The sequence below is a fragment of the Odontesthes bonariensis genome, chromosome 14, assembly GCF_027942865.1.
Source record: "Odontesthes bonariensis isolate fOdoBon6 chromosome 14, fOdoBon6.hap1, whole genome shotgun sequence".
NCBI lineage: Eukaryota > Metazoa > Chordata > Actinopteri > Atheriniformes > Atherinopsidae > Odontesthes > Odontesthes bonariensis.
In genome coordinates, this window is record NC_134519.1 from 14,992,608 (window position 1) to 15,013,242 (window position 20,635).

General features: G+C 40.9%; 1 protein-coding gene across 4 annotated transcripts in view; it reads right to left on the reverse strand.

Annotated features, from left to right (window-relative positions):
- cacnb2b (calcium channel, voltage-dependent, beta 2b) overlaps positions 1-20,406 on the reverse strand; it is a 44,171-nt gene extending 23,765 nt beyond the window's left edge. For 3 of the 4 annotated variants that reach the window (XM_075483075.1, XM_075483077.1, XM_075483078.1), the window contains exon 1: positions 19,334-20,406. In XM_075483075.1, the coding sequence (XP_075339190.1) occupies positions 19,334-19,381 (48 nt within the window). In that variant the 5' untranslated portion in view covers positions 19,382-20,406. Of the gene's footprint in view, positions 1-4,109; positions 4,310-19,333 lie in introns of those variants that run through there. The other variant, XM_075483076.1, reaches the window with a different exon arrangement.
- Positions 20,407-20,635: the final 229 nt, after the last annotated feature.

Sequence of the window (20,635 nt, forward strand, 5' to 3'; positions counted from 1 at the left end):
TGACAGAGGAAACAGGTCTTACAAGAGACAGTCCAGAACTTTCAGGACAGCTTAGAAATCTTCCAGCTCGGGAGTAGAGCAGGAATGTAATGCCCTAGTAACAACTACTAAGAGGCTTTTCCTATTCTAGGCAACAAGCAGTGAGCTAGCACTCTGCAATCCAAGACAGTAGGTCATCCAGAGAGTGTGAGGTCTCTACTTGCCAAGTGTCTGCCTCTGATCTCCTATCATAACATTTTTTGCACAGTTAATGCTGTTCTGAATCTATTTCAAGAATTATTTGACCCAGACAGAGTAAAATGTTGTTGTTGTACATTTTCTAGAAACTATGAACAGGTGCAGTCTTAATATTTCCAACTCACACAAGCCTGGTGCCACTTCCAACCCGGCAGATTGTGATGATTACTGAGGAGCATGTGGGATTGAAATTACAGCTAAACAAATTTTCTTTTACTCGTAATAAACATTGTAATTTAGGAGCCAAAGCCGAGCCGCAGCAATAGTAAAAGAATAGTCTTACAATCTCAAACCACTGCATCCAAGGTTGAATAGAAAGATGTAGCCACCTTAACATCATGAATTAAGTTGTAGACTACCTACAAGTTTGGTATTTTGGCCTTGGAATTTAAAATCAAATTTAAAGAAAAAACTAATCTTGTAGCTTCCTGGCGATCATAAGTTAGCTGCTTCTAGAAACTTAGATGTGAAATCACAAATGTGCACTAAAGACACAATATTTTGGTCACCTTCCAGCTGTGGATTAAATCATGAACATTGTTAGATTAGTTCATTCTCATGGTGACCTTATCCTAGCTGCCGACAATTCAGCATGCATATGTCAGCGCAACATAAGCAAACTGGCGGGGAAGTCAGAGTCAGCAGCAGGGAATTGGTTAATCCCAGTTAATCCCAGCTGTCTCTGGTCAAAGTTATACAGTTATATAAAGTTATAACAATCTCAGTATGAGATGGTTAACTTGACCCTTCACTCTACCGAGCATTAATCAGATTTTCTGCCCTGGATGACGCTAAAGTTGACTTCCAGGTTGTGTTGTAGATATGTGGTGGTGCCGCATTTCATTTTTACTCATCACAAAATGTAATTGTTTTTTTATGTTCTCACTATTCATATGCAGTTTAAGCAGACAGCCCAAATTCGGCAAATTTTGCCATCCAAGGAAGAAACATTTCCATGATGAAGGCAGAACAATTAGCTGGCTATTTGCTAGTTCAAGGCTAATATATTGAAGACCTATTCATAGCGTTTCAGTATAAAGAGTGGGGTCGCTTTTGCTCGCCTCATATACTAAATCCCACAGAGTCACTTAAATTTGATTTTAGACCTGCCCTAAAAATCCTGAACACAAAATAACAAGTTTAACAACCCAACTCCATTTTAACATGTTTTTTAAAAATTCTGACTAACACATAACATGTCTACATGAATTAGCTTTACACAGACTTTAAACCAAACTCTGATTCCCAAAAAGAAAATCATTCTGAATTAAGGAAATCTTATATTAGCACAGTGAGGCCATAAATGCATTAGAAACATTTCAATTGAAGGACAAAAATCAAGTGAAAAGGAGGGTCATTTTCCTGTAAATATTTTATCCAATAACATTTATTTTTACAAAGGGAGGATTAACGCACTGCTGACCATTTGCAGGTAATAAAAGACACGAGTTCTATTTGTACACATTCTTGTCATTCATATGGCCCAGTGGGTACTTACTCTGCCTTCTAGCAGGCAACAGCTTGCCTTTTAGCGCCAACATGAAAGGTTTACTTGAATGAGCCACAAAATCCTCATTAAGCGGAAGGAGGCAGGGTGGATGTCACAAGTACAGTACACACAGTGATCACAATGTAAGGGACTTCAGTTCAAGACCTCAATACAACAACTGTGCTTTCACTTCCTTTTTTTCATTCATGCACATTTTTTTGCTTTGTTTTACTCACTGTTTATACTTCACAATTGCATGGTTGGGTTTAAGCATTAAAACTGCTTGGTTAGAGTTAGAAACAAACGCTATCTGGTTAAGATTAGGAAAATATCATGGTTTGTTCCGAAGTGCATTCTTTGGCAAAGCTGCTGTGATGTTATATCCACCATGTTGTTGGCTGTCTGCGTGGCACATCAAAAACAACCATTCACATGCTTGTCTTAGACAGAAAAACTCTGCACTGTGTACCCCTACAGAATAGTCGCGATAACAACAAGAGTGGTGGTCATTTTACAATCTACATCCAGCTTTTATCAGCGCAGTATCACACTATATTAAGTAAAAGCCATATTGTTCCACAGCACAAAGAAAAAAGATAAACAAAAGAAAAAGTTCTACATTTTTTGACCTCCAATATCATTCCAACCTACATCTGCCTTCAAAAATTGGAACCTTTGTACACAAACTTGTTTAGAAACTGTAAAATTCCTACATTTTCCTTTTTACTGTAATATTTTCCATGTTTTCCAACATCTGAAACTGTAAAAAAAAAAAATATTTGACAACTCTTCGCATGTTCAAAATAGCTCATAAGGACCTTGCTGTGGGTGGACGGTGGCATTAGACCACAGACCGACCACGACTTCACTGTCTGTCTGTCACGGTTGGGTGAGGGTTTGGGATTAAAAAAACAATACAAGGTCACAGGTGGGAATCAGATTGCACCTGTACAGAAATATCAGGCAATGGGAAATGTTTTCATCTCAGAACCTCTCTGCCCTCATTGTGACACTGCTACATTTTAGACATGTGGAGAAAAATAAGTATTTCATGTTTTCTTCTGAGACTGGGCTGTGCTTTACACAGTCTTGGTTGATAAAAGAGAGTACTTCAAATACGTAGTGGCTGCTACGTGGCTGTGTAAGGGGTTTTGAAACCATCGGTTATTCAGCCATCACACATTTATACATCATTGGTCTTTAGCCCCATGGCTGCCCAGGAGATGTCCTCAAATTTCTGCTTTCCTTTGGCTGTTGTCGGTCTCCACCAACACCTGAGTGAAATACTTGTCTTTCCCTGCCTATATGTGCACGAGCTGTTCCCTAACTTTGTCTGTCTGCTGTTGAAAACAGGAAGAACGAGGCAGAACAACAAAACTGCAGGCCTTGAAAAAACCTGTGACAATAACCTAAACGAGTCTAATATATGGAATTAGTTTGCTGCTTTAGAGGCTCTTCTAAATGTGAAAAATCTGCTCATAGCACAAAAATCATTTTCAGATAGCCCAAGTCATTGCTTGTTTTGAGTCACACAAGAGAAAATATTGGCAAATTGCCAGTGAAAATATAAGAATTTAAGAAATATAAATAGATAGGCATGGCCAATAATAAAACTTTTTCTTAAACTCAATTCACATGATCAAAATAAATGATGGATGAACGTATATTTCTCTAACTTCTCTTTGTGGATGAAGATTTCTTTGTATTAGTCATTACAGATTGTTGGAACACAGTGATGTGTACTGTTACATGACAGGAAGTACCTGAACTGAAGAGGAAATCAGTCACTTCTTGTGGCTTGGATATTGGTGTTCTGGTTGTAAGTGAATACTTCTTTTTCCCATCAAATGATGAGAATTTCACAAGGTATGTTGTTTGAAAACTTTGATATTACAAGCATCAGTTTGTTTTGGCAAATCATACAGTATGCCTATGGACTGCACAGCAATCCAACTACACTGGCTGCTGTTATAATGTTGCACTTATCACAAACAAGGTGAAAACTGTATCATCCAGGAACCTGGTTTACCTGAGGTGAATAAAATCTCAGTATTACAGAGTTCACTGCAAGTCCGCATGTTATATGTGGGAGAAAAATCAAGAAAATAGATTTAATCCATCTGATCTTCACAGGCTGTTAGTTATGCAACCCTCTCTGAAGCCTGTTATTCAGCTGGACACATGACATGATACAAGCATGTGGATATGCGTCTCTATCCGTCATGGGCGTTGCGACTGCTATAGTGAGAGCAGTGATGTGGAAAGGCCTCACACAAGGATTATCGCCCAGTGCAACAGATGGTGTGTTTTCCGACGCTTCCTGTTCAACACACAAACACACTCACATACATGACAAACAAAATTATATTTAAAAAATGTTTACCTTCTTTTTGGGCGGCATGGTTCAAGGATTCCACTTGCGTTATTCCACGGTTAACCAGCTAAAATGACCGTTCACCTGGTTCCAGTGATTGAGGCATGGACAAGCATGTCATGAGATGCTTTTACTTCAAAGGGTATCAGGTGGATAAATCCGTGAATACTCTTAAACGCAAAAGAAACTCTGTTGTTTGAGCGTCGTTTTGTGCGTAAAAGGCGAGATATATCAGGAGGAGTCGCGACGCGCGGGACAGCACCGGAGACGGAATGAGTTGCGCTAAGAGTTCCACTCAAGACTGCACTCCGCGTTAAGTGTAGTTACCCTTTCCCGACTCGCATGGGTATTAAAGGCTTATTTCTCGGTAGGGCATCTGTTGCTCCGTATACCGCTCAATCTGACCTCAAGCAGCGACCACACCAACCCGCCTGCGCTGTTCACGAGTCCCAAATGCTGCAAAGTGAGGGAAGTCCAATTTACTTAGTTGACCAGATTCCGTTCTCAACGCGCGCCATGGCTCAATAATGTGTTTGCACATCCACACAACTTCCCTGGGGTTTGGCTGCAGATATGGGAGTATTTTGGCCTGGCTCCAGAGCAGAAAGGTGGAATTAAAAAGCCAGCACATAATGCCTTTGTGCGCCTGATTCTCAGCGCAGAACGACAGATAAACCGAGCGTTCATCACCCAGAGAGCGTAATTATGAGATTTTCTCACCAAACTTGGATCCGTGTCATTATGTCACCACTAAAAAATGCACCAAATATCGTCATACACGGAGGCTGCTTCTTGTATCCTGAGCTTCCCCCCACACTGATAACATGTGGTGGAATATTCTACGAATGCATAAAATATTAAATGACAGTGTTTTCCGAGACGATTAAAGACTTTTTTTTTTCTGTGAAAACTGGGTAATTTGGACTCTTCTTGTCTCTAAGATAATCTTACATAATCCTTCTGATGTAACAATTTTTATATCCACTCTTCTTTCAATAGCTATCTTTATTATTTTGTAGATTTATGTTATATGCATTAATCAAGAGCAAACAGTATTGTACTAAATGCCATCCTCTAACATATCACATGCGCATACAAAAGTGCACACAACGTGCCTGTGTGAAAAAAGTGAAATTTTAGCTTGAGTGAGGTCATCTTATATGGCAAACATGAAAGCTTGCACACATTGTATGGGAGAAAACATGTTTTTGGTAAAGTAGGTGAACTGACCTGCTTCTCAACGCTCAAAGGAAACGTTGTGGAAAACGAGTTCTCAATTTGTGTTGCTCATGGCCACTTTGCTGACAATTATTACAGTTACTGTTTAAGTGAAGCTTTCAATTAGAATTTTTTTCTCTCTTTCTGAGTTGCGATGTTGTGGTTTTCATCCCCCCCAAAAAAACAAAACAAATTGTCTGCTTCCTCCACCACTGTTTAAAGGTAAGTAATGCAACATTAACTATTCATCACTATGCTCTGTAACCTGGACAACCAGACAGGGGACAGCAGCAGATGGGTGATGCGACGCGGTACAGAAATCTCAAGAGAGAGAGCTTTGGGAGGCAGGGGACATAGATGAGTGTTACATAACTGAGAACGGTAGAGGAAATGCAGGGCTGTATTCAGCTGGGCCAGCCTGTGACCTCTGGGCCAGACACACATCTGGACCTACAGTAAGCACAGCTGCCTGCTCGCACACACAGGCTACAGGCAGACACTGTACATGTCCTGATCAGTGGTTCTACTGCGAAACAGACGTCACCAATCAGTGCCCGGACCACTGAAAGCATGTCAGCTGGGACAGAAAACATAAGGGGTAAAAGTTTCCTTATGTCCCAACGTTTAAAACGATACCCGGGACTGAAGCAGGCTCGGGGTGTCACTAATATCTGCACCATGGACAGAGCAGATAATACTCTAGTCAACCCACTCCTGGGCATACACAAAAGCTTCAACAGATAGGCCAGGCATACAGACTAAAAGAAAGTAGAAATTGTACGGATGTGTTTTGAAACTTTTTGTCCTCCCCGCTCCCTTATCTTTCTGATAATTTTAAACTCTTTGAAGTAGTTTTCATTCTGACAGTCATTGTTTGGAGGCATTTTGAGACTCTCTGTAGTTGATTTCAGCCGTTGTAAACCTTTTGTGGTTGTCTTGACTCTCTTTGTAGTCTTTTTGCATCACAGAGTCTCTGTGGAAGTCTTCTCTACTCATTGGGACCCTGAGCCTTTGCCTGACAGGCCACTCTCTAATCCTTCCATAATCTGATCCATGACCCCTCAAATCTCTTCCAGCAACACAAATGACGACAAAATATAAACAGACTTGATGTCCTCTGAGCACAACTGTGAAGTTGCTACATGAAGCAGTCTGACCCTCTCTATTCAAAGGTGCTAAGACATTATTAACAAAGGACCGAGGGGAAACCCTTATGCAACGTGGACAACAAGAGAATCTCATTTTTCTGACTCCCAAACATCATCACCCAGTGAGTCGAGTCTTTGGATTTATTTCAATTTCTTATTCATAAGAAAAACAAACAAACAAACAACATGTAATTACAGTGGACTGACTTGCTCCAAAATAAAAATAAACTAACGGTGTAAAATGAAAGCCACTCATTTCTGTCAAACTTTGGCTAAAACCCCAAAGAATAAATCTGTCACACTACACACACACAATCTAATTAACAAGAATGCTGAATGGACTGAGTTGGGAAGAGGAGAGTCCACAGTAGCTGGAAGAAGATGAAAATTTAAGACCTCAACCTTGGAGACTGAGACCTATCTCAGCAATAACCTTATCTTATTTTAATGGATGTCCATTGTTGCTTTCTAAATAACGGTTTGTAGACGGTGGAGGACCCAGAAGCAGGATCACAGAAAGAGACATTCAGGTTTAAAATCAAAATAAACTATTAAACAAACAAACCTTAGGAGCTGCAGAGCAGAAGATAGTTCAAGAATAGTTCAAATGTAGCCAACAGCGAATATTTGGAGTCCAAATATAAATCCAAAATCACACAGGCAATAAGCAAAGCACAGAAAGGGTTAAAGAACGCAGGGAAAATACTGTGGATCTGGCAGGAAATCAACAAACAAACAAACAAACAAAGAGAAAATAAGAAACATATATACTGAGGGAGATTTGTGGCAATGGATAAACTAAGACCTGGTGAGCAAAGCAACAAGTACAAGAAGAACATTGAAACAGCATGTGCAGGGGAACAAAGGCTTACTGAGGAGTCAGAGGAAAACTCATTTTAAAATAAAGTTGACTGGAATGCCAGACGCAGATATCCAAAGATTACATGCACACTTAGACAAAGAAACAAAACAAAACTGCAAAATATGACGTGATGCTCATCACAAAATCAAGTTTCTGTGTTATTTTTGGTTTCCAATTTTTTCTGTCAGAAGTCAAAAGACTGGACTTGGTTTCAGCACCCAGACTGGGACCAGTATGCTTAGTCTAAATCTGGGGTGTTATTCATACGGTACTTGGGAAAACGCTTTCTTTGGGCTGGCTTAAGTGTCATTACTTTGGCTTTCTGGAAGTAATCTTTCCATTCGAAAAACCAACAACAAACAACGGCAAAGCTCAGAGCACAGCACAGAGTATAATACACCTCTTTCTCATTCCACAGCACCTCTTGGTCATGAGAGTAAATGAAAAAAAAATATATATATATATATATATTAGGGCTGGGCAACAATTCAAATGTTTAATCTAATTAATCACGTGATTTCCCTGATTAATCCCAATTATTCGCATTTGTACGCAAAATCCAAAAATGAATCCAAAAGTAGTGTATAGCTTTTAGCATTTAGTTTTATTTTAAATGTGCTGCCATATGAATGAAAGTGCCATAACATTTGTTGTGCAAACACACTTTTGCCTTTAACTGATATTTTAGACTGGAACTACTACGGTGACAAGACAATTCAACTTGGTAGAGTTTACAGATGACTTTGGTTCTGTCGACTCCGCCGTCTGGAAGAACTTTAAAATGAAAATGGCCGAGTAAAAGTTCCGTACCCTTCTCCATGTTTGGTGGATCCGCCGATTACTTTCTTTTCCGGTTCCGCAGCAGACAGCAACAGACTTTTACAATAACGAAATAGATAATAAAACCTGCGCTAATACGCGATAAAATATTTTATCGGCGTTCAATAATTAATGAGTTAACGCGATAACAACGAATTAACTCGCCCAGCCCTAATATATATACATATGACAAAAATGGCTTCTACAACCATTAGTAAGTTGCCCCTTCTGGGAGGCCAGCTGATTCAGGCTCACTGGGGCTGCAGTAAGTGTTGCTACACTCTGCTGTGTCGTAGCAGTGGCTCACCAGCTCTGGGGCAGCAGTGGTAGCCAGTTTCAGAGATGCAGTAAGCTTTGACAATGATGTAGCCGAGTCCCCTTCATAAGAACTATATGAACACATGCAGTAACCAGAATGTGGGTAATATGAACACTAGGGGTGTGGTTCAATAGTCAAAACAGTACTTCCTTTTGTCCTTTCATAAATTCCTTTTCTTGGCTTAATTGGAAAGCATCATGGGGATGACGAATGATGTTAAGGGAAAGGGCTTAAAAAAAGTTGACACTTTCACTAAGCTGTGATGTACTGCAGATGTTCAGTATATGTATTGTACAGACCTCAGAATTTGGGCCAGTGTGTTCCTAAATTATGTTGGATACGTGCCACTTAGAACAAGGAAAATAACCAGTGTTGTATAAAGTACTGAAATCTCATACTCAAGTAAAAGTATAGGTACCCCTCCAAAATATGACTGGTAAAAGTCCAAGTCACTGACTGAAATGTTACTTGAGTTAAAGTCTTAAAGTATCCGAAACGTCTTGTACTTAAGTATGAGCCTTACTGTAAAAATAGATGTACTTAAGTAATGTAATGAAAAGTATAAGTAGAAAAGTAAACAAGGCAAATGCAGTTTGAATGACATTTTTTATATTTTGGTAAACTTTGAAGGTCAAATACACTTAAAATCTACACACAACCAAGTGCAGGCAAAATTTAGACCAGGTTTAGACAGAAAATACAAACTTTGTGAACCTTTAAGTTTTTATATGTTCTACACGCATTTTGTGTCAGTGTCTGACTTGACACAAAGGCAGTTGGCTGACAGATGTTCTGCATCCACCCACCTCCTTCATATATGAGGACTTTGTGACTTCATAACCAAAATACTATAATTTTTCAAACAAGTGTAATAATGGCTGCTGCTTAGCTCCACGGGGGTCATGTTCGTGAAGCTGGGCCGTTGTTGATGTAAACACGATGGCTCGAGCCTTTGGCGTTGAATGAGCCTTTTAAATGGCTGAAATGACAGGCTAAGTGAAGTGTTTCCAAAGGATAATAAGACTGGTGTTATTAATTAAGTGACTGTTGCTTGCGGGTGATCGATGCATTGCAGAGCAGATAGCAGAGAGGTCCGCGAGCTAAAGTGTCATGCGAAGGCAAGAGCGCCAGATGCGGCATTTTGTTTTTAAAAATATTTTGTGCAGCTGCTGCTGACCTCCGCCTTCCCCCAAACCACGGTCCATCGAAGAGGGGTCTGGCGACAGAGCTCTTAAACCCTAGCTGCCTGGGGAGCACATGTGCGTAGGGTTTTCCCTCACTCAACGATGAACCGTGGCAAGACAGTGGTCAACAGTCACCCCGCTACCTCGAGGAGGGGTTTCTCCAATGGTGACAGAGGTGGATCAAATATCACCACCCTAGCTCCACCCAACCTGTCTGGGGAGCACATGTCACGTGGAGACCCTCGCTCCTCGAGGAAGCGTGGCAGAGTGCTCGCCAGGCACTCCCTGAAAAATTACTATATATATTAGGGGGTATATCAATGCCGTCATACCCATCACACTCACGGTGACGGCATCGGCAGAAAATATTAAATTGGTGAATACGCACTCGACACAACTTAAACATAAATAAAACAGAAAAGGCAGGTAAAATAACGCTAGTACGCATTTTATAAATATTTTAAAGTTTATTAAAGATATTTTATTGTGGATTAAATCCCTTCACATGAGTTCTCGTGGACGCGTTCGCCTGTGACGTAACGGATTTGCGCTGCTCGTGATTTCAGCTGCGTTCCTCTTGTTTGCTCGTTCGTCATGCATCCACATGGTACTGGATTAATTTGAAATTGATTGATTTATCAAACGTAGTTTATATGTAATGTTTATTTGCAAATATTTGTGTTAAATGAAGGGTAACCAAGGAAAAAAAGGCTGCGTTCGGTTGGCTTCGGCAGTCAGGTGCAGACGTTCGAATGACGTCACATTCGAGTTTCCCCACATTCGATTAAAGAATTCTTCAGTCAAATCAGTCATTTTATGCTTCCAACATATTTTTGACTCGATAGTGGGAAGGACTAAATAAGGCCAGTGCATGTCGGTCACAACTTAAACCATCACCATAGTCACAGTTAAATTGAATAAACAAACAGCAGAAGTATACACTGACTGCAAAAAAGTGCTGATTTTTATGAAAAACATGCTGCAATTGAAATTGCAATAACGCTGACATAAAATGGTATGATACAAGCTGCTTAGAAATAATACAACATTTATCCACTCTACTGTATTGACAGTAGCGCTAATGAATTTCTTCCTTATTGTTATTAGAAATTACCCTTATTTAACCAGGATTGAGACTCGTTGACCTGGCTACAGGATCTTTTTGGGGGTTCCTTCCTCTGTCACCTCATTTTAAACTGCAGGAACCAGGGGCTAAGGGAGAGACATTTCAGCCCACATATGGAACCAGTATAGAGGAAGACCTTTTTTGTAAAACTACCTTAAAACCTAAAAAAGGGGAGTTTCTGTAAGATAGAATTTCCACGTTTTTGGGCAGGCATAACATGCATGGGGTCAAAACACTGTTGCGTTTTTTTTCTCTCTCTCTCTCTTTTTTTTTTGTAACGAGTAACTAAACCGAACAATGAAAATGTATTGGAGTAAAAGTATGCAATTAAGTTCGGAAATATAGTGAAGTAAAAGTGAAAGTTGTCAAAAGATTTTAAACTCGAGGAAAGTACAAAGTATTCCAAAATATACTTAAGTACAGGAGTGAAGTATTTTTACTTCGTTACTATACAACACTGAAAATAACACCAATTTGTGACCAAAAATAATATGTTTTTTAACAACGAATAAATATTTTTTCATTTTCGCAATCATTTTAGTGAAAAAAGAAAAAAATGCTTCTGTCATTTTTCTAATAAAACTTGTGGATAAACATCTAATTTGCCAGAACAAACCATTCAGTTTCTTTAGCTTCTTCGACAGAAAATTCTAAATTCATACTTACTTGACTGTTCTGAAACATTCAACAGGTTCCCATGATCAACTCTTCCCAGATATCCAGTCATATTGATTCCAAGTTCTAAACTCGACACCAAATCTACTGATGAGGGCTGCGTGATGAACAGTGACTGGACCTTAACTGCAGGGGTGTAAATGTTGTAATGTGCCACTACTGCAAATCAACACATTTGCACAGCATGCCTTTTGTCTCACTGCTCATCCACTTGCCCTCACACATGTTCATATGCACATGTGCTCTCACACGTTCATAAACAAACATCTGTCCCTAAGCTTCTTACACCCAGTGTGTGTGTGTGTGTGTGTGTGTGTGTGTGTGTGTGTGTGTGTGTGTGTGTGTGTGTGTTTGCCATCAGCTGGGGCCAGTAGTGCAGGGCAGGAATGCCAGGCCAGAGATGGAAGGCACGCACATTCTAAGGCAGAGCTCCATACCCTGACCTCCCACTCTGCACTGCACATCTGTCCTGAACGCAATGCTCATGGATGTAAGTCTAATCATTGGCTTTTTTCGTATAGCAGTAACTTCAACTGGTATGCTGGAGAGAAGCAAATCAAGGCATGTGCACAAAAAGGACCATGACAGACAATGGTTATATTTGTTCTGTATCCTATCTGGAATCCTGACTTCAGCAGACGTTTTTTTGGGCCCAAAACAGAGTCGGTGTGTTTTAGTAAGCATGCGGCCACAATGCAGTATTATAAGTCGATGTTCATAAAATGCATTCTTTAGAAAATACTCTAATAAAGGACAAATCAAATGGCAGATAAAACGCTGACTGGGATGAAAGCACTCAAACTGAACTCCAGATGATAATCCAGCAAAACCCCCCTCTTTCCATCCTCTTTCCACTCCTCCCCCCACCTGCCGACCTGAAAGGCAGCACTCACCCAGGAGACATTTTTGGTCTTGAGCACTTTTGACATGGCTTGCTGATGGAAAGGCCGAGAACCCGGCTCCTGATACACTCAGCGTCCTCAGACATAGACAGATCCCAGACCTCCTTCAGCAGCAGCAGCATCCTCCATCCTCCGCTGTCTGCCCTTGTGCCAGCAAACTTCACCAGATTTACATCTGCCTGCCCATCACACCCTGCTAAAGATACTCTGAAACTCACTCAAGAAGGAGGAGGAGGAGGAGTGGGAGTCGTATAGAAGCAAATATAAGCTCCAGAAACGCCTGAAAGACGGAAATAGAAGTTGCAGAAAGTTTCTTCAGTTTGCCTCTTGAATCAGCCTCTTCCTCCCTCTTTGTAATTGTTGTCTGCTCCCCTCCGATTCATAAACTGCGTTGATATGACGCCAAACATCTGGCCGATGCCCCTCCTCTGTGATCCTGGAGGCTGGAACCAACAAGCGGCCAATCCTGCCGCCCTGCTAACATCTGCGTGTAAAGAGATTGAGAAAGCAAGGATGGTGGGAGAGCGATAGGAAAGAGGGAAAGAAGGGAAGAGTAGAGCTGAGGCAAAGTGAGGGAGGGAGGGAGGGAGGGAGGAAGAAAGATCCGAGACAAACGACTGGAAAGGGCAGTTGGTAGAGGACACAGCAGGGCAGCGCAGATTGGAGGGCAGGTTACTGATCCCTGACATGAGATTGAAAAAAAACTGTATGGTACATTAAATAAGTTGCTGTGAAATACAATATTTTGCTCCATAACTTGCTCCCTAATGTCCTACAAAGACAAACAGACAGGAAGAGGCTACCTCTCTGTAGCCTGCGTGATTACTTTCCTGCTTATGTTATCTTGCTTGTGGGGTTTTGATCATAATCTGGCTGGAGAGCTTCTGATTGGTCAAAGGGCAAGAAGAAGGATTGTCAGAAGAGATTGATGGGATTATAGATGATCGTCTCTTTCTGCCAATCCCAAATTCAGTTTAAAATGGAAAGCTTTCTGGAGCCGCAGTGACATAAGCATGATGTGGATTACTTCTATGATGAAACTACCTTCAGCATTTTGGAAGATACTCTAACTTTTTTTTTGTTCAGTGAAGAAGACAAAAATATCTATATTTTAAGAATGGTGTTGTAGCAAAAGATCAGTTTAACAAAGATAAACCTTGCTATGACTTGGATCAAACTAAGAGTTTATTGCAATTTTACACAAGAACGCGTCAAAGCTCCGTTGGTCCACAGTGCAGTATATTGTATTTTAACAATAGACTCAAAAAATGTACAATGGCTACAATTTCATGGCTCCAAATTTGTTACATGCCTACTTTTGCCCTTTCCATGGTGTCACAAAAATAATGTTTGCCTCCTTTAACAACAACAAAATCCCTGTAACTAATAAATATACAGTAAGTTATAGAATAAAATATCCAGAATTGTAATAAACCATAATCTCATGCGAATGCTGCCCTAAATAAAACCATAAGCTAATTAAAACATTGCAATTTCAGAAATTTGTTTGCATTTTTGCATTGTGGGCAAACTTAGCTAGCACATGTTTAAGACTGAGCTGAATAGACTTTAGACTTTAGACAGAGGGTTCAGTTTTTGAGCATCTCAAGTTGCAAATTTGATTTGAATCCTGGGTAAATTCCACCCTGACTCCACCTTCCACCAGTGGGCTCAGAAACTCCTGAACGGGTTCAGACTGGATTTTACAGGATTCTGCAGGATTTGCTCAAGCCTCGATCTTACTGTCCATGAATTCTCAGTCTGTGCCAAAATCTATCCTGGAAGGGATACTATATTGCTGCAGTGTAAATTATTGAGGAAAAATGAGTAAATATATAACTAAATTAAATTAAAATAGAATAAAGATGAGCTTACAAACTTTTGGAAAGTGCAGAGTGAGAGGTGTTGTTGAAATCTTTAGAGACTGCCATGACTGAGGTGTTGCTTTAGTAGCTTGGCAATGTCAAATCTGATTATGTCAGATAGGTCAGCAGGGAACGCAGGTGAATTTTCTTTCCAGGCAAAATGGACAGTCAACAGTTTATCATCTGGGGTGTAGAGACACTTCTACCATCTGTTGTTAACAAGCACTGTAGTCCTCCTCCTTCACGGTGACCTCTCTGTCTGCCTGTAGAGTATTTTCCATGACAATCAAAGGAAGAATGGGTTTAAACCTCCTTTCTCTCCATTTTGTTTCTGCTTCGCATCCTAGACGTCTCCTCTTACACTTGTCTGGATTTGGGGTCTTATCCCAGGTTTTACTTAGGCTTTTCACAGTTAAATCTTTCCCATTGGCATGGTTATGCATCATAATAGATGTAAAAAAAATACATATTTAAAGGAAAACAAGCAGAAATCACTTAGCCAACCAGCATAAAAAAAATGTCTCAAATATCAGTGTTTTCACAGAAAAGTTCTCATTAGATAATCTCAAGAGGATAGAAAGAAAGACACAACGTTACCATTCTGGGACTCCAAAGAAGCTAATTAACCTTATTAGTTAAAGTATTTCATCTGGTAGTTGGTCATTTTCCATTTTTTTTTTATAGTTTGATTGTTTTGTTTTTTATATATCCCTTTGACCTGTAATTTGCATCAAATTCAAAATGAGCATATAAACCCTTGTGTGTGGCTTCTGCAGACAGACAGTTGAGCTGGATTGCCTGAAGGGCAGCTTGAGACATCAAACTGTTTTCTGCTTAGTTGCTGTTGTTTTCATAATGCTGAGTGTCAGAGCTGCTCAGCTGACACGTAAAGGGCGAGGCTGTATCATCCCCATCATGTCGATGTGATAAAACCTTCAGAGCTAGAAATGTTCATTGGCATTTGCTGTTCATCTCACGCACCTTTCTGCTTAATTTAAATGGCTGGTTGACAATTCCATTCATTTAAAAGTACACACATTTAGGTAAGTCAGCCACAGCAACGTTTAGCTGGTCATCACTGACTGATAGCTTCTTTTATCACTCCAAAATGTGTCTTCCCTGATTGTATTCGATCAGGCGTTAATGTACTTTTTGTTGAGAACTTAGGAAGACACAGAGTTCATCAACTTCCTTAAGAACAACTTCTCATTCCTCAGATATGCTCAGTAAATAATATCACTTTTTTATATCTGCAAGCTAGAGGCACTTGAATTTGGTGGAATCAGAAAGGGTTGTCTGACTCCATACTGATTGATTAATATTGTCTTTTTTTATTAAGAGGTTGTATTTGTACTCTGCTGTAAATGTAAAGCTTACTTTGGCTAGTGACTCTTGCAAGGAGGCCTTTCAAACCAGCTGTATAGGATAGATGAAACAGATTCACAGCTGTGCCTCCCTGCACAAATTATACTGTTATCAAGATCTTGCCTCGATTCTAGTGCAAGGATTTTTGGACTCATACAGTTTTGCCATCAGGTTTAGCTCATGCACAAGATTTTTTTTCCCTAGAAGTGAAATACATGAGGATCACAGACCTAGCAGGAACATTGATTGTGACGCTTCTTCACAGCGTTGTGGATTAGGTAAACCTGCTGCATGCTGTGGTCGGTATTGACTTGTTTCCACACAGCTGGACACTCACAGTGCTATTTCCTACTTTACCCGAGGCGATGGGTCTATCTCTGTAAGCGCCCCCCCCCCAAAAAAAATAAAAAACCCTCAACTCTACATACTCTGAGTTTATAATATTCAAACATATACAGTATATTATATTACATAAAACCCTATAAAGAGCACAAAATCATTGGGACCTGATATATACTGTATGAGATATGTGTATATATATGTATATATATATATATATATATATATATATATATATATATATATATATATATATATATATATATATATATATATATATATATATATATATATATTGTTTCTTGGTGCTTTCTGTCAAAGAAAGGAGTCCTTTGTGTGTACATTTCCCAAGAGCTAAACACAAAACAAGAAACAGGTAGCTTGACTCAGTCCAGCTCAAAAATACACCCTGAACACCTTTAATGGACACAAGTGTATATTTGGAGTTTGAGAAGCACCATAGTCCGGTGGTGTCCTCGACCAGCATATAACCAGCAATGTGACCAAAACTCTGCTAACATTCTGTACTGCAACTGCTGACTGTCCACTTCTTTTATTTTCCTTGAGGCTCTGCAGGTCACTCCATCTTGCAGCACTTAAATGTACAGTAGTAACAGAGCCTGGGTCGGTCCTGATTCCACTCATGAGAATGTCCCTTAGCTTTGGAAACATTGAATAAGCAGGATTATAGACTAGCTTTTGTTAAATGTCTGACTGCTGCATCACTGTCGCTTGGAGCTGGTCTGCACTCATTTTTTATCTGTCACAGTCTTACCAGTGGTGTGGATCATATTTTGATGTCGGTATGGAACAAAAGTAAATGGGTAATTTATGATTCTGTCAGTGTTACTAAATGAACTGTAGGGTCACTAATAGGCCGGAGCCAGCAGGTTAATGATCTGATAGTAAGTCTCGGCCCCCAGAAGAGACTCCTTCCACATACTCTGCCTGTGCTGTTTTCTCAGTGCCAGTTCCTCAATGTGGAGCGAGCTTTTTTTTTTTTCTTTTTTTTTTAAGTCTAATGTGTGTCTGAAATTCCTTATGAACTATTTACTCATCTCTTTTTCTCCACCTCCAGCTGGTGGCACTGGGTGATCATGAAGCTCCCTTTTACCAAGAGATGGTCCTGCTAAACAACACATGTTCATGAGGAAAAAAGATTGTTCCGATCTTCAATAGATTTTTAAATATGATTTGAATTCTGGTTCAATTGTGAATAAGAGCTCAAATTAACTGCCTGGCCAAAACAAACAAAAAAAAAAGGCCCACACGAATATTTTGTTCGACTACCTTTTGCTTTGATTATGGCAGCATTCACTGTGGCATTGTTTCAATGAGCTTTGAAGCATTTCTGTCCAAAGCTATATTGATTTTTTTTCTAATTTCTTTTGGCCAGTCAGTGTAATTACAGAAGTTTCATTTGTTCACAAATGCAAATGTAAACCTTTTACATTTGCTCATTTTCACCTCTTACTCTTTTTACTTGTACTAACATCAGTCAAGGGTAATGGGTATTAGGGTGCTTTCACTTGCCATTTACAATATTACCGGCTGGGCTGTGGCACTATCCAGAATTCTGCATTCTTTTATTTATCTGGAAAAGCATAATTTATAGGATTTCGACTCTGTGGGAAACAGCCCATAGTAATGGGCTGCTTGTACAGCCAAGAGATATTCAGACCAAGAATTCCTGATTAGGGTGATGATTGTTATTTGATTCAGATAAGTTTAGTGAAGTCAGTTAAACACTAAACTGTCAAACTGTCAATTTTGGCCAACATCCAGATGTGAGAATTTTTCAGAGAAGACCATTAAACCACATTATGCACACATATCAACAGCATGGCTTTGTAGTAAAAGAATCCAGGCAGTAAACCGGGCTGCCTGCAGTCGAGACATGTCCACCCACTCAAAACATTTGGCTCATTAGAAAACAAGTATACAGAAATATTTCTTTCAGAACTACAGAAGTTGGTCTCTTTGGCGCCCAAACACTTGCAGACTGTAAATAGAAGAGGTGGTGCAACACGCAAAACATCAAGTTTGAAATGAGCAAATCGTTTTTAGAGGGCAGTCTCTCAGTTTCTGCATTTGACATGTTGTCTTTGTGTTGTTTTGTTTGGTCATGAAGAAAGAAAATTATTAATACGGTCACAAAGAGGAATCCAAAATTAGAAATAAATCTGAAAAAAAGTACATCATTATTGTAAAACTGTTTTTTTTTTTTTTTTTGTTCAATCTGGTTTGCCATTAAATTGGAGCTCCGGGTGTCCAGGTTGGATTTTACTGATGACACTCAAAACAAGCCAAAACAGTCGATGAGTTATGTACTTGAAGCGCATGAGGCAGTAAGAGAGCATCTAAATGACATAGTCTGCAGAAGTATTATCTTTATAGTCAATGCAAGGATTTCACTTGTGCCAAACTAAGCACACAGACACACACACATGCATACAGATCAGAGGGAGTACAGTGAATGTAGGCATCAGGTCCCACTTGGTGTGTCACTTCTTTGAGCCGCCCTGATTCTCTAAGCTTCTTTCCTGCCTTGTTACTGAGGTGGGCATGCATGGCATGCAGCAGTACAGTATGTGGTAATCTGTGAGGCTCTGCACTGACAGCCTATTGAGTGTCGAGGGCTGACAGTAAGCCTATTTCATGTGGGAATGTGGTTACGATAAGGTCCTCTGCAGTCAGCGCCATCACACAATGCACAGCTTCAACATCACATTCTCAGCTAAGATGGGACTTAACGGAAAATATGAGGAGACTCGCATGTGCAAAGAAATACGAGGCAATATGGTGATGAAGCAGAAATAAAGGGGTGGGACTGTCCTTTTGCATTTCTGTCTTTGAGAGGACAGTAAACCTGCACCTGTGTATCCATCCCCCCCCCACAACTTTTCTCCTTCAGATGCCTCAGCCTGGACACAAGATGTGTGGATCTTATCTTTAGTATGCAAAAACAATTTTTCAACAGCTGACTTTTCTCGCATGGTTATCAAAGTGTTCATGATGGAGAACAATCCAGATGGGAAAGCATCCACTACCTGTTATCAGCTATTTGGTGATGTTTTCAGCAAGTCTTATAATGGAAAGAACCTGTCCTGATAAACCCCCAGCTCGGCTGTTATGTTAGCTGATAAGTGAACACCTTAGAGGCAAATAACAGCTTGTGAGAGTTAGACTCGAGACACACTGCCTGCGTTATTGAGCATGCTTCCATACTGCAGATGAAAAATATGCCTGGATACAAATGTCAAAGTATGGAGTGACTGCTAGATCTCCCAGTGCCGTGCCGCGCCGCGCCGCACCCCCCCCCCCCCCCCCCCCCCCGTCACAAAACAACTTCACTGTTGCTATGGGATCAAAAAAATGAATGCTGCAAGGGATGCTGCGATGGTCACTTACATAGGTAGACTGCACTCTCCGCCAGCGTCCCAGCCCACAGCAATACATCAAGACATCAAGTTGGGGGGAGAAGAGGGGACGGGCTGATAGAGCCCCCGGGATGGGTCGCTTCAACACAGGTTCGCATACAGGTCCCTCATGGCACAGGTGATCCACCTGATCGCAAGCTCATCAGGGAGTTTTGGGATCCTGCAGAAGACGAAGAATCCGATCTGCAACGTCCACAGGTTGTCGCAGAGGGGTGGGGGGGGGGGGTCATCAGGTGGCTGTTTTTTGTCTAGAGTCTAAGTCCAGGTGATCCTGATGGCAGATGTTTCACAGCATCTTCAAAATCATGCGCTCTGTAGGGAGCCAGGATCCGATCTATCCACCACCTGTCCTGAAGACTCAGTCTGACGAGCGGAGGGTGCGAGGTCTGTGTGTGTCTGCTCGTGTTCATTTGCATGTGTCCTCACCTCATTTTTAAAAGGACAGAGGGCTCATCTTTAATTCTGTGTATTTGCCCTTCCATTACCACACCTCAACCTTTTCTGTGCCCACGTTCCCCCCCAGTCAGCCTCACTTCCAGCTTAGACCCCCCAGACTAGTCTCGCTGTCACAACTAAATGTCATTTTCTTCTCTGTCAGTCACTTAGTGCTCCGCAGTCTTACATTTGTCCTATCAGAACTCTTGCATCACTCCACATCCATCTTGCTTCTTTTCCTCTTCTTTCCCCCTCCTTTGTAAGCCCACCCTGGGAGTCCGGAATCAGAGAATTTCAGGTTGAGTCCGACTCCTCTTCTCTTCCTCCTGAAATATTCCCAGCCCTGTGGCTCCTCCTCCTCAACTATCTTTCCTTCTCCCTTCACACGCAGTTTCCCTCTTACAAGGGTCCTGTCTCCTCAGGGGCGTTCCTGCTTACCTGAGTCACTCATTGCACTCCTGTTGTGACTGGGTGCACACATGTGTGTGTGTCAGAGTGAGTGTGTGTGTGTGTGTGTGTGTGTGGAGGCTGCAGCTGAAGCTCTCCCCCTCTCTCTGTTGCCATGCTAGAGCCGGTAACATTCGGCTAGCGCAGGAGACACACAGGCTGAATTCAAATGCGGCTCCAGCCTCTCAGATTTACAAAGCCTCCACCCTTCCTCATCAGCCCCCTCACCTCTCCTCTCCTCTTCCTTCGCCTCCTTTGCCATCTCTCTATCTGTCCTCTCTCTTTTACTGTCTATCTTGTCCTCTTTGTCTCAGTCCTCATTGTCCACTCGAAGTGCCTCTGCTGTTGCTTCATTGTCTGCCATTTTTCCTCCCCGCTGTAGTGCTCTCTC